General features: G+C 33.5%; 1 protein-coding gene and 1 long non-coding RNA gene across 4 annotated transcripts in view; one reads left to right on the top strand and one right to left on the bottom strand.

Moving 5' to 3' along the window:
* LOC148943479 (homeobox protein abdominal-A homolog) overlaps positions 1-25,534 on the top strand; it is a 29,624-nt gene extending 4,090 nt beyond the window's left edge. Inside the window, exon 2 of the mRNA XM_089101621.1 lies at positions 22,768-25,534. Coding sequence (XP_088957747.1) covers positions 22,768-23,189 — 422 coding nt within the window. The 3' untranslated portion in view covers positions 23,190-25,534. The remainder of the gene's footprint in view (positions 1-22,767) is intronic.
* LOC148943478 (uncharacterized) overlaps positions 1-27,755 on the bottom strand; it is a 58,503-nt gene that overhangs the window by 4,788 nt on the left and 25,960 nt on the right. For 2 of the 3 annotated variants that reach the window (XR_016142987.1, XR_016142988.1), the window contains one exon: positions 9,840-9,988. This is a non-coding gene — a long non-coding RNA (uncharacterized LOC148943478). Of the gene's footprint in view, positions 1-1,194; positions 1,297-9,839; positions 9,989-27,755 lie in introns of all 3 variants that reach the window. The other variant, XR_016142989.1, reaches the window with a different exon arrangement.

Below are 27,755 nucleotides of genomic sequence, written 5' to 3'. Positions count from 1 at the left end.
AGATTATTAATAACCAGCAGAACTTTTGAGTTACAAACAATAATTTCCCAGCTACAAAATAAGTCTTTGAATATTAAAACATTTTGGCTTGTAGAACTTTAAAGAAATTATGTTTAAGATCTGATATTTCTTTTGCTTTAGAACTTAAGCAGAATTTTAAGTTAAACTAAAATATAAGTTTTAAAAGAAAGGATATTACCATAATTCAGTCACTAATAATTGCTTCCAAATTTTTGTATTAAAAAAACGACAATTTCTACATTTGGGGGCATAGAAATACAATTTCTGTGCCCTGAATTTTAAGCCGGCAATTCTGTAAAGATAGCTAAAAAATACAAGATTAACGCAAATATTATTAGAAACTAGGCTAAAATTATAAACGCCATAAAACTTTGGAGGGTTTTCCAAATGATACAATCCCCCCCCCCTTTACGTTTGTGCATGCCTATCATTGTCTTATATTAAGTAGTCTATTGAAGACTTAACACTGAAATTTTAAAACTATCCTATATTCCAAGAATGAAAATTCTAATTATTACGAAAAGTCAAAGAAAACACAGCTCTTTATTTAAAAAGTAAACAACTGTTTTTTGCATTCGAAACTCCGATGATTACTAAAATGTTCAATACTTTATTATCCGTTTGCGTAGAGCCATTTCTTCTTTAATTCTACTAGCTTTATATCTAAAAATTAAACTTAGTTGCAGTTTTTATCTACTCAGAAGTTTGAACAATTATATATTTTTTTCAGCCTTTTCACGTGATCAAAATATTAACATTTATAGTAAAAATTATTTGTTTTTGTACCAATCTCTAGTGAAGCATTTAGTTTCTCTTTTAGGTACTCAATGTACTTTTATAAACTAATAAAACTTTAGGAGGGGCTTGAAAAAAGTACCAAAATTAGTTAATCACATGCAAGACAAAAACAAAATTATAGGAAATATTTCAAAAATCTAAGAGGGGATGCAGTTCTCTTCTTCTCTTGACTTTAACCTACTTCTTGGTGTAAACATATGTAAGAATATATATAGCAAAGTTATTCAGTAGATACACGAAATGTCACCTCAAAAAATTGCCAAACAAAACAGCTTTTTAGTAGCAAATTTAATGAAGTATAACGGATATGTAAAAAACGGACTGAAAAACGAGCTCAGTGCAAAAAAAAAAAAAATAAAGAAAAAACAGAATTACTTTCTTTGATTAAATGATTGGTGCATTAAAACATAACTGGTGTCATGTCTTCTTGTTGAATTTTCTCGGCTATTTTTCCTATAGTCGTCCCAATATTTCCTTCTGAAAGACAAATATCAAAATTCCGGCTTACCATACGTTCAAACCCAAGCATTTGAAGGTAAAGGTTAGTATTTGGTTATTATTTTTTCATTTTGTTTTTGTTGTTGTTTTTCGCTGAACTAATATTTTAGTCCCAGATTAGCAAAAATATATATTATTCAACATTGTCAAAACTCATTAAATAATCGTAATAATCGTAATTTTAAACTTTAAGAAAGCTATTCATGTGTCAGTTTATTTTTTGAAAATCACATATCCCTTTTTAGTAAAATATAATGGCCACTATTTTTAATCTGTGAGCAATTAACTCTTGTTAAAGGTATAAATTAGTGTTTATTTGTGTATTTCTTTTGCTACATCTTAAATATTCGTGTGGAATTCCATTTACCCATTGACCTCAAATGATTGGTTCAAGATCATTGCGTAATTGCCATTGGGCTAGTAATAACACAAAAAAGGATATGAGTAAAAAATTGTTATACTAACTTAACATATGGTGTGTATAGGAAAAAATAGGGAACATGGTTTTTCAATGTTTCACGTAATCGTACTCGAAATCAAAGGTCATTTGATACTTTTCCCGAAACGTGTAGCGATGGTCCCCTGAACTCTCGGGATTAGATTCGACAACTGTCAGTATTTCTAGATCCTGGTATGAAAAAGTGAATTCAAAATTTTATAATTAAATTGTCACTAGTCTTCAAAGATAATATTTGGATAAATATATGTTTTCCTTGATTTTTACAGCGGCAACAACCAAATACATGGAAAGTGACCACATCTGAAAGAATTTAAATGATATTTCATCTTAAACTGTACATGAGTCATTCCTAATTCATAAGAAAATACCAAGCCTTTTTTTACTTTACTTTGAGTAAACTGCTTGAGAATTTAAAAGTGTGCAAACCCACTCAAACTGAGTAGGCAATTTTTAATTCACATTATGTAGGGGTAGGGGGAAAAATTTATATTTTTAGATCTAAGGGAGGTTTTTTGTTGTTCTTCTTTTTTTTTCAATGAATTTAAAAAAACAATTACAATCCCGATTATAATCCCGATTCCAATAAGAAATAAAGTTGTTTTTAAATCTATGGTCAGAAATCAACAGAGCAAAGATCATAACCCTTATCCCCTTAATTGACATCCTTGAACTTGAGTTGACAGAAATTACTTAGCCGTTTCAAAATTGCTTGGTTTAACTTGGCCTTCTGTTAATATTTTTGCTTAGGACACTGATAAATTACGATATCTCACTCCCGTTTCTATTTTCATCATTTTTTTTCTTCTTTTTTTAGTTGCCTGATCGTCCAGTGTGGTACTCTCTCATTATATGGGCACTTCTAAAAAGGCATATTTGTTTAATGCTAATGAAATAAAATAAAACAGGATGTATATATAATAGTCTATAAACAAATTTGGGCTATATATTTGCACATTAGGGGGGGGGTAAAGCATTGCATATATTAAATACGTAACCTAATCTAACCTAGGTACCTTTTTCTTCCCCTAAACCCCAAAGAACAACAGTTTAAATATTGTAAATTCAATGAGAAACCACGCTCTTCGATCAATTTATATAGCAATAACCCACTTTACGAGTCTCCATCACTGCATTCAAACGACTGTCTATAGCCGAAGTGCCCATATAATGGGAAAGTACCTCCAGAGTTTAAGTTTAAGACACTATAAACGACCCTTTATAAAAAAAAAATCGCAAAAACATCCGTTGAAGTTCACTAGGTTTTTCTACTACAAGAATAAAACACAAAATATACCATACAAAAGAAAAGAAATTTGGCCAAAAAGCAATTCATTGTTTCATTACATTACCTTGAAAGTCATTAATTAAAATCTAGACAAAACACACTTAAAATGTCCATTGGTTTAAACATTAGCTTGGGATGGTGATTCTTTGTGACGAGGTGATACTTATAAATCTCTTATTTTATTTAACTCTAGTCCGTGATTTAGTTTAAAATAAAGGGTCAATAATAACCCTTATATATAAGCGACAGAACTATGAACATTTCAAAATTCAAACTGATCTTTTAAAAAATTTTGAAGATATAATCTAGAATAAAAACAGTTTAATTTTTTGTGAAGACGTGTTTTCCTAACGATATTTTGAAAAAATAAGTATTCATGCCAAATAAAGAATACCACTTTAGCTGTTAAAACCAAACAATTTTAAGCCTATTTGAGGACAGTAAATTTTAGAATCAAGCCTAAATTACTTAGTACTCCTTTACTCTCTTCAAAGTAAACCCTATGTAAACATAATTTCAGGACTATTATACGTTTAAACAGTCCATTAGGGGTAATCCTTGTGACTTTCGCTTTGCATCTTTACTATAGGTTGTTATTCATACTTAAACCGTATGTAATTTTCATTAATAGTTATAAATAGGGTTACACAATCTGAAGTTGAAGGCAAGCCCTATCTTGTAGAAAATCTCTTTTGTGTATTGGCTACATAGAAATCTAATGAAGTCACTAAATTCCCAACAAAAAAACAAACTTTGTTATTTTGCCTAGGCTACATTAGAAGGGGGGAGGGCAAGGCCGTATCCAGGGGGGGGGGTTACCCGGTTTGAACCCCCCCCAAAATTTTTGACCGACTCGAAAATGAGTCAAAAATTAGTAAAACCTAGGTAAAAATCAGTAAAATTAGTCGAAAACTGAGTCAAAAATTAGTAACCCCCCCCCAAAAAAAAGTCAAAAATTAGTAAAACCCCCCTGAACAAAAATCCTGGATACGGCCCTGGAGGAGGGCATAATTGTGACAGTAGGGATTATTATAATTGGAAAGAACATTGGATGATTGAATGGGGAGCTGAATAGTATGTTTATTTTCCGAATTTCTGTATCACAAGATAAATTTGCCACAAAAAACAAAACGACTTAAAAATATAAACTTCAAAATTATTTTCTTATGAAATTTTCAAATTTCAGCATAATTTCTAGCCTAGTAACAGCGAGTTTTAGTGTTTTATACCATTTTTATTCAACTCTGAATTAAAACTACCCAACTATTTTTCCCGCAGAGCAAAGGTAATAACAAAAACAGCCGCAAAGCCACAAACTATTATTTTATTGCGAAGTACGCGCGAAACTAATTTTTGGAAACAATAAAAGATACGGAGCAATTTATGCATTAACGCTGAGTTATAGCCCGCCTTTTCATCATTATGAGGCCATATTCATTATTTCCACTTAAATCTTGCACCATAGATTCTTGAAGATGGCGGTCGTCAAAACTGATTTAGATCGCTGTAAACCAAATCATGAATAGGATAAGATTAGGTATATAGGCTTTAATAAATAATTTTTAATTTAAGTTTAAAACAGATATACCTCCAGGATTTAGAAGATTGTTTAAGGTGCGCATACAGATGCAATATTAAAAGAAAAGAATAAATGATTTATATTTATTACGGCAATAAATACTTTATGCTGTTCATACATCTACAACATGGAAATATAAAACTGGTTTTGAATTCAAAAATCAACACCTTGGCTTTAACCCAAATTTTTTACTAACGCAATGCATCTTTTGTTACAACACCAACTGGATAGACCAAAGGGCTAGAAATTAAACATTTATGCAATATTGTTTCCATAAATATATATCCCCCGATATATTTTTATTTAAAGGGTATATTTCGGCCCTTCAGCAAAATATGCTCTGAAATTTTTGCCTGCCATCTCCCTCAAGGAAAACATTATATCGGGCTTATCTTCCATTTTTACATAACTAACCTGCCTTTTTTTACCTAGAAGTAAAATGTAAGGAAAAAACAAGAAGAAGAAGAAGTAAGAAGGAAAAACAAGGAACAAAACAGCCTACCAACTTTCGACCCTACTTTTTCAATGACTAAATTATGACACTGGAACAAGTATAAAAATATGATACAAGAGAATAAACCAAATGAGGAGCAGATGTTTAGTAAAACATTAAAAAGTATTTACGATAGGGTTTTCATTGTGCTTTAAAGCAAGTTATTACTTGCAGAAAAGCTCCTCTTATCCTCCTCCCCCCCCACCATAATGTTGACCAATGTGATGGCTCTTTGGGCTGAAGCAGACTTACAGATTCGCGACAATGTGGAGTAGGGGAGAATTTTTCTTTTTTATTTCTATTTATTGAAGATAAAACAAAACACATTTTGCCAAATCTAGCGGTCAACGGGCAATTTTTCTCATTGTAAACACAAAAAAAAAGTATTTTTAGTAGTTTGGTGGGGAGCAATTGTCCCTTGCCACCTGCTCCCCTCTCCCCTAATTGGCACCCATGCCATGAAATCGCAGATTGTTTTTAAAATCATGGTTGTTTAGTTCAGGCGGATTCCCAAATGATTGTAAAATTTCATGGTTATTGCGTCAACACTATTAAACGAGAAACCGACTCAGTAAAAACAGGCAAAGGAGGTTTCCTGAGCAACATTTATTTTGCAAATTATCTACTAATATATGATCAAGAACATCTATAACAAGGAAGATCATAGAAAAATTGGAATGGACTTAACCTTACTTCCACTGCTCTATGAATCGGTCGGTAACTGTGTCCAATTTCTAGGTGAAATAGTGAATCCCTCTTATTTTCGCAAACAAGTACCTCTCATCTCAACTAATTTCTCATAGTTTTGCTATCTTTTATATCAGTTCTGTCATATTTTCATCTTTCAATTTGCCATGTTCAAGCTTTAAAATTTTGGCACGCCGGCAAATTGTTTGAACTGGCATTACCGCAATCATTCATTGTTTGTACATGGATAGATTTACGCTACATGATCAAACTTGTAGGGCATGCATACATGGCCACAGGCATCACGTTCTGTTTTAGGCTGTTTCACGAACTCTTATATTTTTCAAGGATCGAATGGTAACTTGGTATTGGATCTTAGACCCATTTTCTTCCAATGTCTTCGAAAACCCCATTATTCCACATATTGCTAAGTTGTACTACTACGGCCCGTGATAATTTAACAATCATTAGGAAATAGTTCAAATCATTAGGAAATAGGAAATAGTTCATTAGGAATAATTAGGAATTCAAACCTAAAAAGAAAAATCATCAAGAACGCTATTTGTATGCCCTAAGTCAAAACAAATTTCTAAATTAACATTTAATTCCCGCCAAGGTTTGTGTCTAAGGACTTTTAAACTTACTTATTACAAATGTCAGGAAGGTATTCTAATAGAAAATACAAAGACTTCATAACTTTTGTTTAAGGAGACACTGGGATTCAAGCACACTCTACCAAACAGCTAACATCAAGTTAATAAACATTGACGTGTTGCACCTGTTTTAACTTATAATTGCTCGCAAGTCACGTGAACAATAATGGATATTGTGGGCCTTTTTTGACTTGTATTTTTTCATGGATTATTTAGGGAGTGGTTTTGATTTAATCATATGACAGTTCATTATCAAAACATGATATGTGCATATTTCAGAAATAGGTTTGCTTCACATTGAACTTAGTGTCTGAGTAGACCCTAAGTAGGGTTTTTAGAACCATGATCGCTCCAACACCTGACTTTGGAGGCATATCTTATCTACTTATGAATCACCATCAATCCGGGACAATTTAGAGAATTTTTCTTCCTGATTAAATGTCAGTTCTGAAAATCTTTCCAATCGCAGTACGATTGTTTTAAAACAAAATACACTAAGTATATTCTTTGCAGTCGGTGTTTATTACCAGCTAAGAATGGTTTATATGGATCGCTGGGATTGCTCTTTACTAGTCTAGGATTAGTATTAGAATAAAGAAGTGCAACATCAAAATATTTTACAAATTGTGTGCATGACAGACTTAGTTCAAACCGAAGTCATTCAAGCATTTACAATTTGTGTCAATGAATGCTCAAAAATCCACCAAAAAACCCACGGGAGCCGGCAGAAAATTTTCCGGGGTGGGCAGACACCAAAATAGCAGTGGTGGTTGGGTGACAGGGAATATGTTTCAGGATATTTTTTCGTAGGAATAAGTAAATTTTAGAATACTTTTAGTAAAAAATCAAATAAAAAGAGCAATTAAATTGCATTTAAAATGAAACAAAATACAGTAAATTTTAAACGACAAGGATTCCTGTCAAAGGGATCAATTTATTTAACCAATAATATCTTTAATTATTATGCATTTAATATTAAAAGAAAAGCAAACTCAAACCAAAACTACTGAACGATTTATTGCTTCCGTAGATTATAACAGATGTAGACTTTTCTTTATGCTATTTCCTATGGCTTAGAATAGTTTACAAAAGGAGTAGATATACTCAAAAATCATCACGCACTCAACTCAACCACTCAACTAACCTGCTCAACTCACCACTCAACTCAACTAACCAACTCAACACATCATCGCACCACTCAACTAACCTGCAAAGATAACACGTTTTGAGTTGATAACGGCCATGTAAAATGTATCTCTTTCATAACAGGACAATTCTTCCCCTCGAACTTAAATCCCTTAAATATTCAGACATTAAAAAAAAATAGAATAGCGGAAGAAAATAAAACTTACTATCCAGCTGTCAAATTGACCCTCTTTCTTTTTGTTATCCTATTCAACTAAATAAAATGAGCAGGTTCAAAAGGAATTTCGTCACAGGAGGATCTTACCAAATAACTAAAGTAAAAAGTGACTTGGGCCAATATTCACCAAAACCAAAAATGGAATTCTCATGACAATTGCTACACCGGCAGTACTGGCTTTTTATGCTGATTCTAAATATATAATTTCTTTCAGTTTATTGTTGTCCACCCAAAACTAAAAATCTGAGAAAATTTGCCTTATTTTTGAAAAAAAGGAAACATCCCCAAAAAAGCAAGCGATCTTATTGAAAATCCCTTTATTAGGTATATCATATCAGAGAACCCTACCGTACAGGTTTCAAGCTCCAATCTTCAAAACATGGAGTTTTGCTTTGTTTTTCAGAAGAAACATCGTCGATGCATATTTATTTGTTTTGCTTTTTCCCAGGAATGATTGTATCAAACCAAAGGTCCAAGATAAATGGGAGAAAGCTCCTTCAAACGTAAATTGAAAGCTCTTTTTTAAGTGACCATACAGATTGGGCCAGGGGAAAGTCTAGTTTTCTGCAATTTTAGGGCACCAAACTACGACCTTGCCCCAAAGAGGACACATTTGCAATCAATTACTAATTCTGAGAAGCCAATTGATTCAAAAGTATCAATAACTACATTTTAGGCTTCCCAGTTGCAAAAAAAGTAATGCCACACGGTGGCAGTACTGGATTCAGCCAAGTTGATTCGCTTGATTTTGTAGTGTAATTAGGCTACTTTTGGTGATCTGTAATTACGTATTAGCTATAATGAGGGGAATAAGGGGGGAGTGAGTCATTGTTTAGGTGGGGATAGGGTAAATTCCTAAGAAAAAGTACATTTTAATCGACAAACTGCTTACTCTTCATGAAGCTTCAAATAAATGTTGAAAGAGGTAGGAAAGAATAGGAATTAATTAAAATGTTTCTCTATACAGCTAGAATATTACATTCCCAAATCCACAAGCCCAGAGGTGGAAAAGGCAAGGCTGGCCATCATCAGCCCCACCAGGAAATTTCTCTGGGGGTGGCAAGTACTGCTAGGAACTTAGTTTTCAGCAATTTTAAATGGTAATATTTTGCTTTTTCTATTTATATTAAGCACTTCAATGTATTTAAACAAATGTATATAAGGTATTTATCGATAAGAAAATCCTATTGTAGACGTTGTGATGGTTTCAGTTATGTAGAAGATCAAAAGTCTCACAGAATTTCCATCTACATAAACAATAATACCCGTTTTCATCCAACCGAAATTCTTTAACGGTAACATTAACAAGCACTTTTTACCAAAACTACTATTCATCGCCAATTTTTTAAGTATATTTAAATTTTATCCAAAACTGATAAATTAAACGAAGGACAGTACTAATCAACGTGTAATTATTGATTTAGACATTTTAAAAGCAACTAACCAGGGATTTAAGGGATCAGTACCTCAAATTATATCTTGTTTAGGCCTGGGCATGATTAAGAAAACAATCAGAAACTGAAAAAAAAAGAACTTTTCAACAGAAAGCAATGAACAGACTTGAAACCTATTTGAACAGATTGTTCTTTATCTGAAGGAGGCTATCTCCTTCTTAGCCCCCTACTCATTACTTCAAAGTTTGGTTCTTGTCCAATTTTTTAAAGAAAATATGCAATTGAAAAAAAAAATTCAAAGCACTAAAAAACTTTTGTGTAATGAACAAGGCGTTGAAATGACCCCCTAAGGTTTAAGGTTCTTAAGTTATAACATTTGCCCATTATTTACGTATAGTAGCCTATTTGTTATTGGGAAGTGTGCATACATTTTTTGAGTGGGGAGGGAAGGACGAATTTTCTGCTTGGAAGACTGCACAAGGGGAGAATTTTCCATGGAGAGGGAAGTTTCAAGGGGGTGTACTTTTCAGGGGAAATTTTACACTGAATGAATTTGCCAGAACTATTATCCCTACGAAACTTCTTTATATGTCTTGCTTTCTCTTTACCAATTCACTTTTCCACGTGGAGATGTTAAGGGTAATTGTCCGGGGTAGATTTTTGCCAGGGTTGAATTGTCCAGCGGATATTCCAGTGGGGAATGGAGATCTTTCTGTGGAGCTGGAGCCAGATTTCCTGGTGTTATTTAAAAAACAATCTGAAATTAAATAAAAAAAAGTTCTTCAATTTAAAGTAAGGAGCAACATTAAAACTTAAATCGAACAGAGATTATTACGTATATGAGGGGGTTTGTCTCCTGTGCGACACCTCGCTCTTTACGCTTAAGTTTAAATTTCGTCCAAATTCTTTATAAACAACTCCTAAAACACAAGGGTCGTTTAATTAGAACATTAAGTAACTTTTTTTAAAGTGCCAAAAAACTGTAGCGTGAAGAGCAAGATGTTGAGGAGGGGACAACCCCCCTCATTTACGCAATAATTTCTGTTCATTCTAATTTTTAATGTTCCTCCTTGTTTTTTTTATTTAATAATGCTTAGAGACAAACATTTCTTTTAAAGGCAATGGAAAAAAATACGTCAATTAAAGTAAAAGTATGTAAAAATGAACAAAGTAAGTATATACGAAAAAAATACACAAAACAACAGCCTACTTACAAAACTAAGATATAAACCAGGGGCGGATGCAGAATTTTTTTAGGGGGGGGGGGCACAAAATAGGTTGGTCCGATAAACTTGCGTTAGGAACAAGTTTAATTAACACAATCTTGCGTTAATTAATTAAATTACAATAATTTACACTACGTTAGGGGGAGCCCCCTCGCCTCCTGGATCCACCACTGGTATAAATTCCCAGCATTCAGTTCTGTTGAGCAATGCCGAAGCGTCGGACGGATATTTTTGAACAATATCGACAGTTTTGAACTTGGTTATCAAACACTAAAATATTTAACACCTTTAGACTGCTCAGTGTTTATAAAAAGTATAGCATTAACAAACTAGTTTGTTCAAATTAAAACAAAAAACTAAGATTAAGAAAATCAAATATAAATTTTTAATTCAATATCTCTAATTTAATTTTAAATACCAAAAATAAACATATTTAACACCTTTATACTTAATAATTGTAAAAAATCAAATCTTTTTCAATGTGACAAATTGATAAATAGAATCACTTCTGAAAAAAAAAATGATAATAAAACACAAAGAACCTATCTGTTCACGGGCAGAATACAGAAATTCCCAGCATTCCGTTCAAGGGGAACATTTCTAATTATAGTGGCTCTAATTATATCAGCTTAGTTGTTCATATATCAGGTCAGGGGTACTCATTTAATGCAAGCAAAAGTTGACGGCATATTTTTGCTAAAATTGCCCCTTATTTAAATTGTTTTCTATAAATATCCAAACTTATTTGTGCACTAATAGCTGCACTAATTAATAATAAACAAATACATATTTAATACCATCATAAAAAGCTTGATTCTTTGATTGAATGTTAGCAATAGTTTGGCTCTTATACTTTCGTTATTGACAAGGATCCTTATTTACTTACCATTCAATACTATGAAGAATTTGATTTTTTCTTTGTTGCTCAAATCATATAGAAAAAATGTCTGTGGAAAACGTAGAAAGGGGTCACTCAGTCATAAATTAGAACTTATATTTTTCCTTATTAAGGGTCAAAGTCTTTTATAAGGCAGCCAACAATGGGGCAACACACATTTTTTCCATGGTTTTTTTCTCCATTCTGCTCTCTGTCCTTAGTTTTTCATAAAATTACTTTATAGTCTCAAATTTCCAGGGGGGCATGGCCCCCTGCCTCCCCTTGCCGGCACCCATGCGCTCACCCAACACCTCCATGTACACATATAAATACATTAGCCTACATATAAATTTTAATCATTACAAATCAATAAGATCATCCTAAAAAATTATATTACCCAAAGCATGGATTTATTTGACATGAATCGTGAGTCAGTATTCCAAAAATAGGGTTGATTTCCACCGAAATTGTTTTTTAGGGATTTCTAAGGTTACTTATTACAAACATAAAGCTAAAACTGCAAACTAGAAGTTGAAAATCAAATAATGTGATGCATATATTTCACTAGAGATATTTGTCCTCCACGGTTTTATATTTTTTACCTAGAAAAAAGAAGCTATTAGAGGTACTTCAGTGAGAACACCAAAGCTTCTTTTCCCTACGTGGATTAGTTGCGCCAATTGTATTTTATTGGTGGTGGGTTTATTTGTTTTTAGTTTTAGTTTGGTTGTTTTTTTAATATCTTGTTCTTCTTATATTTCTCTTGTGCTGAAGACGCCTTGTTTTGATACAGGAGAAATATCCGCGTTGTTTTACATTTTTCGTCTTTTCTCTCCATTGGTCGCAGTCTCGTTTGCCGATTTTTTTTTTCATTGAGTTTTTTCTCTCTCTTGGTTTTTTTTCATGGCTGGCAGTTCGGGTTCTTTCATAATATTTTTCATCTTTATTACAATAAATACACAAATGGCAAATATGAAATTTTTCACATCTCACACTTATTACAATTTGAATATATAATCGCAATTAACAGTCACCAGCAGTATTGTGCCATAATCTTTGAACCCTCCCTTTCTGGTTGACATATCAGATTCTCAGTATGACTTTCTCAAATCAGAATGAGCTTAGACCATATTTCACTATTGTGTGATTCAGTTTACCACGATAAATGTGCGATATTTTTTTTAAAAATGGAGGTTTATTTTATCACTGCGAAAACACGAAAGACAAATGAGTAGCCTAAACATTTAGTTTATATATCGCAAAGACGATTTGAATTTCACCAAAAACTTTATTCAATTGTGTCTGAGCTAGCAGATTACGCATCTGAGGTCCATTCTACTAAATAGACGTATATATAGACATGAAATATATTAAGTATAGGGCCTATATTTCGACAATAGTGTGCATATTACACCTTGTTGAAATCGGAGCCTTGCTGATTTTAAATCTGGCGTTAATACTGAAATAGAGACCTTCAAAGTCATAGCACAGCATTAACATATTTTAGAAATAAGTTAGGCATGTCACCCTTTGCTTTATCTAGGTCATACAGTGGTGGTCTATGAGCATAAAACTTATTATTCCAGATTATTATTATTAACTTATGCAACAGCTATGTCAACTTAAGAACTACAGAATTAAATTTCAAAGGACACTTTCGTCTAAGAATAATGTAGGGTAAACATAAAACCTAAAATGTGCAGAAATTAGCTTAGATACAAACTTATAACAAGCAGGAATTACTATGAGTGAAGGATTAGAAATAAAATGAACAGATATTGCAGTAGGCTAGCCAAAAATTCCAATTTATGTAAACTATACAGTTTTAAGTAAAGTACAAAAGACGCTTAGTCTTTGAGGGGTTGAAGAGGAGTAAAGCAGGATCACCCTTTGAGGGGTTTTGGTAGCTTATTTCTGTTTTAATTTTTTGTTTCTCATTGTAATTTCTGAAATGTCTTGAATTCCAATAATGTTCATTATAATGGCTGCCCGTTTTAATTCTAATATCTAAAATGGGCTAATTTCTGCTAGTTTAAGTTTAAATTCATTCTTCACTTTTCAAAGAAAAGCTTTTTTGGCTTAATAGAATGAAAAACTCAGTCAACTCCTAAAGCTTTCTCTACGAGATAGACTAAGAATTTAGGATAGAATGGCAAAGCTTTGACTAAGCTATTTTTTGGCAATAAGATATCATATTTTAGGATGTATAGAAAACTATTAAAAAAAGACTATGCTCTATGAGAGTCGAATTGATTTTTTCAAGTTAAACAACTAATTACATAATAGAAATTTACAATTTGAACAGAAGAAGGAGAATAAATATTTTTTTTATACAAACATTGATACAAATGGAAAATGTAGGAAAGGAAGGAAGGGTAAATTTATATGTCAAAAGGGGGATTAATTTTTGTTATACAGGCCACCAGGCTCTACAGCTAATGGCAGGACAGTACATGGGCACCCATAAGGGGTGGGGGCAGGGGGTGCGCCCGCCTCCCCCCCAGGCTGAATGACGCTGCCTTATTTTTATATTTTTGTTCTGAGATTAAAATTATATAGCCCTAAAAGTGTCAATTAGACAAGATTGCGCCCCCCCCTAGAATTCAGCTTCTGGGTGCCTATGGGACGGTGCAGCAAGGAAAATATGGGAACTACATGGGAGGCTAGGCGGAGAGGTCAAGTTCAAAGGGAGCAATGATTTTTGGGGATTTTTCACACAGGAGCTTGCGGTGTCCTTCTATCGAATACTAATCTCAGTAATTATTGATTTTACCTTCCCTGAAGGAGAGTGAATAGTACAATTTTAATGGTTATTCTTGAATGCAATGTTTGAATACGATTCATCCAATGAGACGGCTGTTGTAAAAGACCTGAGGGCCATTTCGAAAAAGTATACGGATGAAAAGTGTACATAATGATACATAACTCTTTGAGGCATGATTCATATTTAGCCTATATTTTTGTTCGCAGATTCTAATCCTTGTTAAATGTTTAAAGTACTCGAAAGTTAAATCTGATTTTGGTTTCCCAGGTAGCAGTTACCCTTTTGCCCTCAAATCTGGATATTCTTGGGACTAATTAAGTTTTTAACATTACCTGAATTCAGCTAGTCTATATACATTATCAGTTATTACTAAGAAATTAGACAAGACAACAGAAAATGTCTTTTAAATAGCATTTCAAGAAATCTCATCCAGTTATGATACACAAACCTTATAATGAAATTATTAGCTTAAAAACTGAAGGCTCTCCTAGACATGTATCGGGTGGGGCTCGGCCCTCTTCCGCCCGAAATGATAAATTTTTGGTGATTTTTTATTCAAATCGTCAATAGAATTATTTTTTTTAATGTTACCTCCCTCCTCCAAAAAAATCATCTTTGCTTGTCTGCACTCTCTCTTTCTCTCTCTCTGTCTCTCTCTCTCTCTCTCTCTCTCTCTCTCTCTCTCTCTCTCTCTCTCTCTCTCTCTCTCTCTCTCTCTCTCTCTCTCTCTCTCTCTCTGTACATTCGTGAATGAGAAAAATACTAGTTGTATAATTGCCAACATGATTTTTGTCAGGCATACAGCTATTGAATATGCAAATAAGCTTTGAATAATTTGAACCATTGAGTATCAAGTACCTGCTGTAAATGGGTTTTATAATAGCTAGAAAGGGTTCTTGAATTGTTCTTTTTTTTGTGTTCTCAATTGTCCTTAATGATATGCAAACCATAGTATGCTAAAACATTTTTTTGTCAAACCTAGGTTTTCAAGTTGATGCGTTGCCTCTATGCGGAAGACGTTTTTGCTGTATAAATTAGCTTTGACTCCCATTAATTCAGAGAAACAGAAAACAAAAAAAAAGTAACAAATGTAACAAAAAATGTAAAAATGTAAAAAAAAGTAAATGTACCAAAAAAAGAAAAAAAAATCAAAATATTTTCCATTTATAGGTGTCCTTATGAAATATATCATTCTTACACTTATCTGTGATTATATAATTAAGATCTGGTTTTCAAGCTGTTTAAAAGTTGTTTTAAATAATTCTTTTAAAGCTGTTGAGCTTGGATGCTCTAAATAAGTCAAAATTTGATTATTATTAGTTTGATGATTTTAAACCCAAACCGTTTTATATTTCAAAAAAAAATAATTAATAAGTAGAAGTCAACTTTTACCTACAGGATTGATTTGCATATAAATAAGACTCGTTTTTCAAGGGGAAGAGGGGTGGGCTATTTATATTGAGAAACCTAGATAATTTGTATTCTAATTTTTCACAGAAACAGATGTTGAATCCTTATTCTTAACACCAAACTTCCTGGAGTTAAATTACCGAATCTTTGTTAAGCACAAGTCTCTTTGGTGTTAAACAAGGATATAACCTGAATAACCAGTCAATGATGCTTCTTTCCCTGCTTCTTTTTTGTCTAGACGTATCTAGACGGGTGGGTTGGGCTTAATAGAATAAATGGTAGAATATTCAATTTTTAAAGAAAAGGCCCTATGGAAATACCATTTGATTTTGAACTGTTTGCAACGCCTGGATTTGAGCTGCTTATTATTTGCATTGTATGTGGGCTACGTTCCTTTTCTGCCTGTCAACTGTCAACCTCCGTAAACTCCGTTTTCTGTCCGTCAACCTCCGTTGTATTAAGTAAATACAGTTATTTAAGCTGACTTGATCTGCTCTATTAGTAGTCGGTGAAATTTGCAGATTTATTGACGGCCGTGAGCCGTGCTGTGAAATTGGGGGAGGGGGTGGGATTGTCAAAAAATTAATCCTTCCAAAAATTATTTTTGAAGTGCCGTACAAAAATTTGAAATTGTCAGACAAAAATTCACTCTTTAAGGCATCAGATATCAACCTTGGTAAAGAAAAATTTGAAAAGCCTATTAGCAGTGTGGCCTTCGTACGCCTATGTTCTAGAATATGGTTTTAAGATATATCGTCTTTCCAGGATTCCGCCGTCACTTATAATGTTTGCTATGTTTGCAAACTAAAAGAAAAACAGAAAGATTTAGGTAGTGAATTTCTATTGCGACTAGAAGAAATTAGAGAAAAACTATTCTGAGATTAAGACTGGCCAATTTGGTCCGATATAGTTCAATATATCTTGATTACAAGCTACACAAATCAGGTTTTTTGCAAAAATATCCATCAGATGGAACAAGAAAAAGTGCTACAATTTTTTTTTTAACTTTTTTTTTAAATATAGAGAACTAGTGAAGTTAAGTATTTCATCTAGGATTTGATAATTAAAATTACAAGTCTGTCATTAAGCCGGCTGATTTTTTCTAGTCAATAGACGAACACATTGCTAAGTAGTAAAGAAGAACAAATCACTACTTAAGTTACAAATTTTGTAAGTAACACTCGAATTTTTTATAGAAGTATATTCTAAGGATTGCTCAAACGATATTTTTAAAACAATTAGTCATTGGGTTGCCCTGGTTAGCTTCGCAGACCTTGGCGACCCTGTTAGCTGTACCTGAGCATTTTAGGTATCATGTGGAACAGAAACAGGCCGTTTTTAAAAATGGACATGTACCGTAAGGATCTTTCCCGAGGATAAATATATGGTCATTTGCGATTGTTTTTGGCGATTATATGAGATCTCCAATAGTATGAAGTCATTGGTGATTGATGTCTCGGACGAGATATATGATATAATCTCCCGTGTAAGTCGGGCATCTACATGCCTGGGGATAGTATTTTATAAGGCGCGGTCATTATAAATATTGTCACTTAGATATTATTATTATTAACCCTTCTATGACTTCGATATTTTACTTACTGCCTCAGATTTTATGAATACTTCCGTATTTGATAGGTTGGGTCTTGCAAATATATATTTATTAGCCGACTGAAGGTTTGTAATCAAAGTTTACACATGGATAATATTCACATATTCCGCTAAACTGTAACCCTACAACTCTTTCCGCGATCTCTGAAAATGGACGTACTTTTTGTGTAGATGTTGTTTTAACAAAGCCATCTCCTTCTTTTCAAATTCAGAAGCAACCACTGTTTTATCCCTTATTAACTTCGTAAAAATAAAACGCGTCGAATTCATGGGACAGATTAGAATTAATAAGATTTGAAAACAAAGCCTTATTTAGTTGTTTTTCATGTTGTACTACCAACCGATATACGAGTACATTCTTGAGTACAAACTTACCAAAAATAGCTTTTAAAAAAATACAATCCTTAACTTCATGGAAATGACTTTATAGCGATTTCAAATTCGAGTTTTGTTCTTTCTCTGTATTTTTCTTATGAATGAGAGCGTGATCCCTTTTCTGACATTTTTGGGATTTGTCATTCTTTATTTGTTTTAACTAGATGTCTCATTTCTACATGATGTCTGTCTCTAATCTTTTTGTAAATAAAGATTTTCTCTAAGGAATTTGGAAAAGCAATTACATGTTTTCTCACCATTATTCTTAACCATGACAGAATAATGAAACGGGTCCCTGTTTATAACTTAGGCGTTACATGCAGCTAAGGAAATAAATGGAAAAAAACTTCGGTTTATTCTAGACAATTACTATGTCCTTCTTGCTTATGAGAGCAATTACAAAAGAATTTGTGTAATAAAATAATATACGTCCTTATGCCTAGGCGCACACGAGCCAAGATCCTATTTTTAGAACGCTGTAGAAATAAAAAAAAATATTTTTAGCCCAAATTTTCAATTTGCATTTAGGGATTCTTTTGATAGATCATTGAGTGAACTCTCGATATACCCCATATGTACAGATTTATATATATGTAGTGTCTATCAAAGATCAAGAGTGGCAGGGGTATTGAATTTCTTAACACCTGTTTGTTTTGTTTTTTTTTAATGGAGCTCAAGTTTAGTATGAATATTTAGAAGTTAACCATTAAATAATGAAAATTAGCAACCATTCCAAGTTATTAGATAGTCTAGTAGAGACTCAAATTACAACTTAAAACGAACAAAAATTCCCCTACATATTTGAAGGGGTAGTATTGCCCTTAATTCCCTCCAATCTTTCTGGTGAAGTTTATCTTAAACTTAATTGATTTTTAATTTATATATATTGTTTTTTTAAGCTTTAGCGTAAAGGGTCAAAGGGAGGGAAGACAGGAAGGCTTAGGGGGACAAAATCCTACCCTACATATAGAAAAATTCATGTTCATCCTAAATTTTAACGGTATACTTTCATTTGAAATAAAAATAACCTTTTTATTCATTTTTATCCTTTTTGAATAGCATACTGAGACTATCCTAAGAAAGATATCCGCCGACTCTCTTAACCTTCTGTTACGTACGCTGAAGTTTAGCTTTTGTATAGCATTGCTTTCAAATGATAATTACTCCTGAAAAACATTTATCCTAAAATTACTTTTTGAGGTAGGTAATCTGAAATGCCAGAAATAATTTCCAAACTTACATTAACTTGTATTTATGAGGAGGTTTCCGGAAATTTCTGAAATGTTACTTTGGAGGGATGCCCTCCCCCTTCCACTTGGTTTTGAAACCAGAAGACTGTGCTCCTACGTATTCAACAGTTCTAAAGTTATCAGCTAGCCCAGAATTTCCTTCGATAACACTTGTGTTATTACTGGACCAAAATTCTTGTTTCGCCATAAAGAACGTCAGAAATGGGCGTTTTGTTCTGACATGATTTTTTTTAGTTTCAAAGGGCACTACAACACTGAATTTACTTTTCAATCACCCCCCCCCCTCCCATGTTTTTACCATTGGCTTGATAAAGTGATCCCAGAAAAAAAAATAGTCACGCGTTATCATAGGCAGCGCGCTAGCGCTGCCTAAGTAAAGAACGATGAGGGCAGCCCCCCCCCCCCCCATACCCATCATTCCCCCAAACACATTCAATCAAAATTTTGGGAAAGCCAGTTTGTTCAGCGTAGTTGATTTTCAGATAGAAATTATCTTTTTGAGGAGGACACTCTCCCACAACCCTCGAGGCAAGGGTTTCAAGTTATGTCGCTAGGGCATATAAGAACAATCTTTGCACAATGTACTATGTAGAGCAGGGAACTTCATATGGAAGGGGTCGTCGTAGAAACTTAAAAAGGGGCTCATTCGATTGGAAATTGAGAGCTCTAGGGCCATTTTTAATAGTCAGGGCAACTCGCTTAAAGTTATTGGAGGGCAACTAGCCCCCCCCCTCCCCCCACCCATTATTCCCCCAAATACATCCAATCAAAACTTTGAGATAGCCATTTTGTTCAGCGTAGTTTATTTCCAGATACAAAAATATGTTTTTGAGGAGGAAACTCCCCAAAACCCTCAGGGCAAGGGTTTTAAGTTATGCCCTGGGGGCATATAAGGTTTTTATAGAAGGTGTTGTCGTAAAAACTTCAAAAAAGGCTCATTCGATTGGAAATTCAAAGGGGTAGTGCCCTTTTAATAGTCGAAAGTGAATGGAAGGCAACTAGCCCCCCCCCCCCCCACGCCCATCATTTCCCCAAACATATCCAGTCAAATATTTGAGATAGCTAGTTTGTTCAGTGTAGTCGATTTCTAGATAGAAAATATATTTTTGAGAAGGACCCTACCCCCACAACCCTCGGGGTAAGGGTTTTTTTAAATTATGCCCTGAGGGCATATACTTGTTCAGATCTTTTAGAGTGAACTCTAAAAGGTTAGATTCTTGTTGTTTTTTTTTTCTTTTCTTTTTTTTAGCACTGAGGACAACTTGGCGGAGGTCCTAGTCGAAATATTTGCTGGTTTTTCGTCTTCATATTTTACCACTGGCTGAGAAAATCCTCGTTTTCTCACCCTTTTTTTGGTTTTATTTATCATTTATTATTTCCTTTCCTCTCTTAGCTTCATGTGGCATATAAGAACGATGTTGGCACAATGTACTATTTTTTTATTTTTTTTTCCTTTAGAGCTGGGCACTTCATGTGGAAGGGGTCGTCGAAGAAACTTCAAAAGGGTCTCATTCGATTGAAAATTGAGAGTTCTAGTGCACTTTTTAATAGTCGACAGTGATTGGAGGGCAACTAGCCCCCACCCCCAGGCCAATCATTCCTCCAAACCCATCCAATCAAAATTTTGAGATAGCCATTTTGTTCAGCGTAGTTGATTTCCAGGTAGAAAATATATTTTTGAGGAGGACACTCCCAGACAGCCCTCAGGGCAAAGGTTTTAAGTTATGCCCTGGGGGCATATAAGGTTTTTATAGAAGGCGTTGTCGTAAAACCTTCAAAACAGGCTCATTCGATTGGAAATTCGAAGGGCTAGTACACTTTTTAATAGTCGAAAGTGATTGGAGGGCAACTAGCCCCCCCAGGCCCCTCATTCCCCCAAACACATCCAATCAAAATTTTGATATAGCCATTTCGTTCAGCGTGGTTGATTTCCAGATAGAAAATATGTTTTTGAGGAGGACACTCCCCCACAACCCTCAGGGCAAGGGTTTTAAGTTATGCCCTGGGGGAATATAAGGTTTTTATAGAAATTCAAAGGGCTAGTGCCCTTTTTAATAGTCGAAAGTGATTGGAGGGCAACTAGCCCCCCCCCCCCTTACGCCCTTATTTTCCCCACAAATATCCAACCAAAATTTTGAGATACCCATTTTGTTCAGCGTAGTTGATTTCCAGATAGAAAATATATTTTTGAGGAGGACACTCCCCCACAGTCCTCAAGGCAAGGGTTTTAATTTATGCCCTGGGGGCATATAAGGTTTTTATTGAAATCCTTGTCGTAGAGACTTGAAAAAGGGCTTATTCAACTTGAAATTTAAAGGGCTAGTACCCTTTTTAATAGTCAAAAGTGATTAGTGATATTTTTTGTTGTTGTTGTTGTTTAGACCAGTGCACTTCGTATCAAAGGAGTTGTCGTGGAAACTTCGAAAAAGGGGTCGTTCAATTGAAAATAGAAAGGGCTGATACCCTTTTTAACAGTCGAAAGTGATTGGAGGGCAACTAATCCCCCTTCCACTCCCACCCTCCCACGCCCACCCTCCCATTTGCCCATTATGTTTAAAAACTAAATGTTGCCTTAAGATTACATCAAAATGCAGTGTGATAATGCTGATTCCCAATAAGGCATCTCAGCAATATCCCAAGAATGACTGAAGGTATATGCTCAAACTTTCGGGGTTACTTCTTCTCTTAAAATTTTACAAAATCAAAAAAGCTTAAGTGAATATAAGCTATCAAAGAAAGTAAATATATTTTTTGCGAATGGTATCAAACTTTCTATTTCAGGTCAACTAGAGGAGATATGAAACTAAATTAAACAGTACTAATTTTGTCCAGATTTATAAAAGGGTGTATGTTGTTAAAAATTGCTCCAGCATATAAATAGCAGTCCAAACTAGTAAGTCTTAAAAAACGAAAAGATTTAAAGTATTATTTTCTTTTTGCCTGAAAAGACTGTGTCAATATAAAACGAACAGAAATTAATTAAAAAAACTTTTTCCACAAATAAGTTTTTCTAAGAAAAGTAAAGAATTCCATTCAACAAAAAATTAGCAAAAATAAAATCAAATAATCTACCAAGCGTGAAACTACCACAAATCAGCATAAAAAAATAATGAAACCTAAACCGAACAGAAATTACAATAAATAACCGAGTAAAACTCAAAAAGAGCAGAAATTAACATAAGTTGGGCGCAATACAAATGAATTTGCATTGTCAGTTTAATTTACATATACTGATATTTAGTAATCAAAATGTTAATATTATTTGATTTATTAAAGTTATAAAAGTAAAAACATTTTTTTTCAGTGAAGTGCAAATTTTGTTCTGGCCTTGGGAAGGCATAGGGGTTTTGCCCCCAACTTATGTTAATTTCTGCTCGTTTTGAGTTTGACTCGGTTATTTATTGTAATTTCTGTTCGTTTTGGGTTTCATTTATTTTTCGATGCTGATTTATGGTAGTTTCACGCTTGGTAGATTATTTGATTTTATTTTTGCAAATTTTTTTTTTTAATGGAGTTCTTTACTTTTCTTTGAAAAACTTATTTTGTGGAAAAAGTTTTTTTAATTAATCTCAGAAAAAAGGCCAAATTCCGCGGTTTGACAAATAAGAACTTGAAATCTTTGGTACAGAATGCTCAAACTTGAACAACCTCATGCAATCTTCATCAAGATGGCCTCTTTTATGGGAGGTATTTTATCTCTTTTTCAGAAAAGATTGTTTTTCACGTTAATAACTCTTAATTGGTAACTTTAAACTTAATGAATTTTTCGTATTCAGTATCACTATGAAAAGCAAATTCTTTCCGCTGGTGTAGCCTATTGCTATCGAAATGTATATCAATTTTGACTACTATTCACATTGGTAACTTTGTGATTATCGTTCGTTAACCAAATTGTTTGAACAATAATTATTAATTTATTTTATCTTCGATTCAAGTTCTCAGCGATTAGTCAGAACATTGATAAATTAGCTGCTTTTTATAGTTGGTTTGTTTACAGTATGTTCTATAGTTCCTATTTTCCAGGCCCAAATGGTTGTCCTCGTCGTCGAGGTCGACAAACGTACACAAGATATCAGACTTTAGAATTAGAAAAGGAGTTTCATTTTAATCACTATTTAACAAGAAGACGTCGCATAGAAATAGCTCATGCACTGTGTTTAACTGAAAGACAGATAAAAATTTGGTTTCAAAACCGACGAATGAAGCTAAAAAAAGAGTTAAGAGCAGTCAAAGAAATAAATGAGCAAGCAAGAAAAGACCGAGAGGAACAAGAGCACAAAATTCGGTCTTCAAGTTCAGATGACGGGTCAATCGGTAAAGGGGTGGGGATTCCATTAGATGCATCATTATTAAAATCAAATGATTCTCAGTCAGTCTCATTGAATCATTTGACTCATAAATCACCTGATGGAATGATGGACAAAACTCCTAAGAGTATTATTTGAAGTATTTCACAGAATATTCTCACCATTTCTAGGATATCGTGATTGTGCGTGTGGACTTCGGCCTTAGCCCTTCTTTGGTGCAAATTATCGGCTCTTTAATAAGTACAACATGACAATGAATAGTAGGCCGTGTGACTGCAATTTGAACTGTAATATTTCGACATTAAGTGCTACTATTTTGCTTACACCTGGCTTTCGTGTGAATCGAAGTGCAATCCGAGATTTTAGCTGTGCAATATTTAGGCCCGTTAAATGCGCTTCTTATAGTGGTAGAAATACTCACTTTTGTTGGATTTACTGCTTTTTATAGGTGTTATCAGGTTGAATTTATCTGGAGTTCAACCTAATTTTTCGGCACTGTTATCTAGGAAGTTAGTTGCTTTAATGTATATTAAGCTTATAGCACTGAATCACCCACTCGTTCCAAAAAAATAATATATTAAATAGTGCCAAAGTCTTTTGTAGTCTGGATGAATCCTTATAATTTTAATATCATTTATTTATTTTTTTACGTCTTGTTTTGGTATCTTCTACTATGGATATATAAAAGCTCAATAGTTCATTTATTTTTAATTTTTATTTTGTTTTGACGGATTTTGCTCTTAGCAAAAAGACACAAACACTAAACGAATTAAAAGACTCGTCTATCTTTTATTTAATAACGAAAAGGCTGTGTAAGGAAAATTCTAAAATTGATTTTCTAATACAATTCATTAGAACTGTAGTGAAAAAATACATTTCTATAAAATATAAAACAATTTCAATAAAACCAAAGCAATGGTGAATTATCTAAAAAAAAATGTAGCAAACTCATAATACTGTTATAGAAAAATCATAAGATAAGATTATACGGTAAAATCACAAGATTAAAAAGATTAGTAAAAAATTTTAAGAGCTCGGAGACTGAGAATAGGCCCGAAGTTCTCTTTCCTTGGAAAATTTACTAGTCCCATTTTTAAATTTAACTTGCTTTTAACTTGTTCTTTTTAATTTTATTTGTTGTCTAAAATCATGCAAACAATTTTGTTTCATATCTACGCTAAATTTTGGTCACGATAATTTCAAATACCCTTTATGATATTGTTTAATTAAAATATTCAACCCTCAGCTGTCGAAAATCAAAAGATGCCATTTTCAGATTTTATATTAAACATCCATCCCTCATTTGAATTAATTTTTTCTTTGAGAAAAAATTGAAATTTAAGAAAAGGGTTAAGAAATACAAAGTTAAGTGTGTCCAATGTGTATAAGAAACACAAAGCTAAGAAGCCCGAATTTTGGACTATTTTTGATAAATCCACAAATCATGTATTTCTTATATAAAAGTAATAAAACTATTTTGAAATGTTAATGCTTTATGAGCATTATTGCTTTAAATGCTGCGTCCCCAAAAAATGTTTTGCATTCAACGTAGTTTGGTTTTGGGAGCTGAAAAGCCCATTAAAAAGTACTCAGTACCGTTTGGTCTTTTCCATTGCAATTCCATTTTTTTTAATTCCACCTCCTCTCCTTATTTAGTTTTCAATCCCACTTTCGTGTTTTTGGTCTTTCGGCGAGTCATCCTGTATCCTTCTCTTGATTGTAGACATTAAAGGTGTTCGAAAATGACACCCTTGGTGTCAGAATTTTGATATGTGTCTTATGGTTCAAAATCAATGTTGTAATTGTAATCGATTGCAATTGATTTTAGTCACTATGAACAAATGAAAACCATTCTCTTTGAAAGAAGAAAGTTTTCATTGATTGTCAGTAATAGAAATCAATTCCAATCCATTTTAATATGCTATAATGAACGTGGGGTTAGCATAAAAATAACTTCAACCGCAGAGTCATAGTTATTCCTTAACCCCAGAGTCATTTCCAGTTACTTTGTTAGCTCTATGGTTTGTAACTTAAACGGCATTTGGTTAATGGGGCTGATTCACTTACGATAGGGGTACTTACAAAATTGAAGTTGAAGTTAAAATACCAGAGCTAAGCTAGTAACAGAGTCAGGTTTAAAAGAAGTAGACAATCGAGCAGTGTGAACTTTTTTTTTATAAATGTTAAACATTCCGGCTTTAGACGAATAATGATATTTTTCTGTGGTATTTTGTTTTGTATTTTTGCGGGGTTGCTAACGCCCTTTCATGTAATTGCTCAATGTCTTACAGTTTTCCTTTATCTTTTTTTTCTTTTTTAAGTCACTCTATGTCGGTGCTCAAGTCAGCGAGCAAAGACAATGTTGTTAATTTATATTTATGTCAATATGATGTTGCTTATTGAACTTTTGTTATAAAGAGAGAAAGAAAATTCGTTCACATGAATATGGATCCAAAGATTATAAATACATCAGTTCTTTCATTCTCATGTCTTCTCTTTAAAATATTCATAGGGTTGTTTAAGATTATCGGTAAACTAGGTGAAAAGGGCTTAAAATCTGCTTGATTGTCGAAAATTAAATAAATGTATTTTGTTAGATTACAGTACAGTGGAATTTGAGATATTTTCCTCAAAATTTCACACTCAACTATCCCTGTAGGTTTGTAGTCCCTAAGAAAGAAAACCTATTGAGTAAGACAACACTGGTCTTACTTTTCTGAACAGTATTAGCTTCATTATTTTAAACGTATAGAAACTAAAAATTCTAATATGAAAGTAAAATTTTAGCTCACTTTAAAATTAGTAAAATAGTTATCTATCTTCTTAATTAACAATTTATATTTTCGACACATTACTTTACCGTTCTTTACCAGAAAACTATTGTCGGTTATATTTATTTTGCAAATTCTTATTTACAAACAATGAAAAACAAGATTTCAGTGATTTTCCTTTTAGTTTTCTGTTGTCAGTTGGGCTTTTCTCCGTGAATTTCACTGCATTTTCTTTTACTAGTGGTCACTTTGGAGTCAATACAGGGAAGGAGGGAGGGGAGAGCTAGAAACAGGAAAGTTAAGGTGGTAGAGTGAGTTGAGGAAGGTGAGAAAATTAGATGCTGTTGTAAGGGTTGAAGGCCATATCCCGTTGTTCGTGAGGGCTGAAGGAACTAGCTCGTAATATCTGTTATCTATATTTATTGACGTCCCTATAAAGGTAAAGAACCCGGCATTGGACTTTACAGTCCCTACTGGCGGTGCTGATCTCCGTTTCTTGGCCCTTCAGACAGGAAGTGCAATAGGGGGCTGGGGCCAACCATCCTGTGCTTTAGCGCACCCTTCCTGTTTACCTTCCCCAGATTTCTCCAGGTACCCATTTAAAGCTGGGTAGACTCTGGCTGAGCTTACAGAGTAACGCGAATGACCCCCTTCCCAAACCAAATCATTAGCACACTAGGATTCGAACCCTCGTCCTCTCGGACAAAGGATGCTAAATCCAGCGCATCAATCCACTTGGCTAGGACTTCCCTATACTTTACTATAATTTTAAAAGATGTGTTATTTAAGCCAATAGAAAATATGAAAACGAGGGAAAAAGGCAAGAGGAAGACGAATTTATTGCTTTGAAAAGAAGCACTTTGTCATGTTTGGGAAAAGAAGCACATTGGGCAACCAGATCCCAGACGCCAATCCCTTTCTCGAGGTTTGACACTATTTTTTTTTAAATTCTGTTTTTACTTTAATAATTTATTTAGTTTCTTTTCGAGTGAAATAACTGCTATCTTTTCTAGGATCCATGATTAAGGATTTTCAATATTAAGTTGGACTAATATTGCAAATAACAAAAAGTCCACTAAACCGAAAGACATGCACAATGAGACGCTCAATAACAACATTTCAACTTGGACAGAGCTGATAAACACCCCAGCGGTTTATATGTATAAACAGCGTTAAATTTAGCTAGATTCTAATTATTCAGAAAGGTCAAAAAACCGATTTTTTTTTATTTTGATAGTAATTTTGAACATCAACATATTTTGCAGGACAGTTTTGTCAGACAGTAAGACGGAATTACAAAAAGATATCAACGTAGATGCCAAATTGGTCTTGAGGCTAAAAAGGTCGTTTTATAGCTTGAACATAAAGCGCCCAGAAATTCGAAAAATGTTTATGATTTTTGGGGGATAGACCCCGAAGCCCCCTACTGAAAACATTCTCAAGATCTCATCAAAACTATACATAATCACAAGAGTTCGGAGTGGCTTTTTTCGTCTCATATCTAACAATAAGGAAAGTAATAAAAATGTTCAACTCATTACAGTTAGTCACAGTCCATGCTTTAAGTTAAACTATCCAAAGTGCTTCTGATCATTATGAAGGTTTCTTCTTGATATTTTACGAATAGGTAAAAACGGCCTAATTTCACGTAGATCTAAAAACTTTATGATATGCTGTCATACTTGAGGTTTATTTCCCTATGAAACATGCAATTTTGCGACAAGTATACAACTATAACTTTTACCGAAAGGAAAAGATATTTATACCACTGGATTCATTAGTTTCGGATCTGTCCATTTACCGAGCCAGAACCATGATGCATGGAGTTTTACTTTGAGATTGATCTAAATTTGCTTAAGAAATTGGACAAATTTTCGTTTTTGAAAACTTTCGGCCAATTTTGACTATTTTTCAATTTAAAGGAAATGTAAAG

Source organism: Artemia sp. Qi Xiang Cuo, chromosome 15 (assembly GCF_049724085.1).
Source record: "Artemia sp. Qi Xiang Cuo chromosome 15, ASM4972408v1, whole genome shotgun sequence".
In the NCBI taxonomy this organism is placed as follows: Eukaryota; Metazoa; Arthropoda; class Branchiopoda; order Anostraca; family Artemiidae; genus Artemia; species Artemia sp. Qi Xiang Cuo.
The sequence above is the reverse complement of the archived record's forward strand: the minus strand, read 5'-3'. Positions and strand labels throughout refer to the sequence as shown.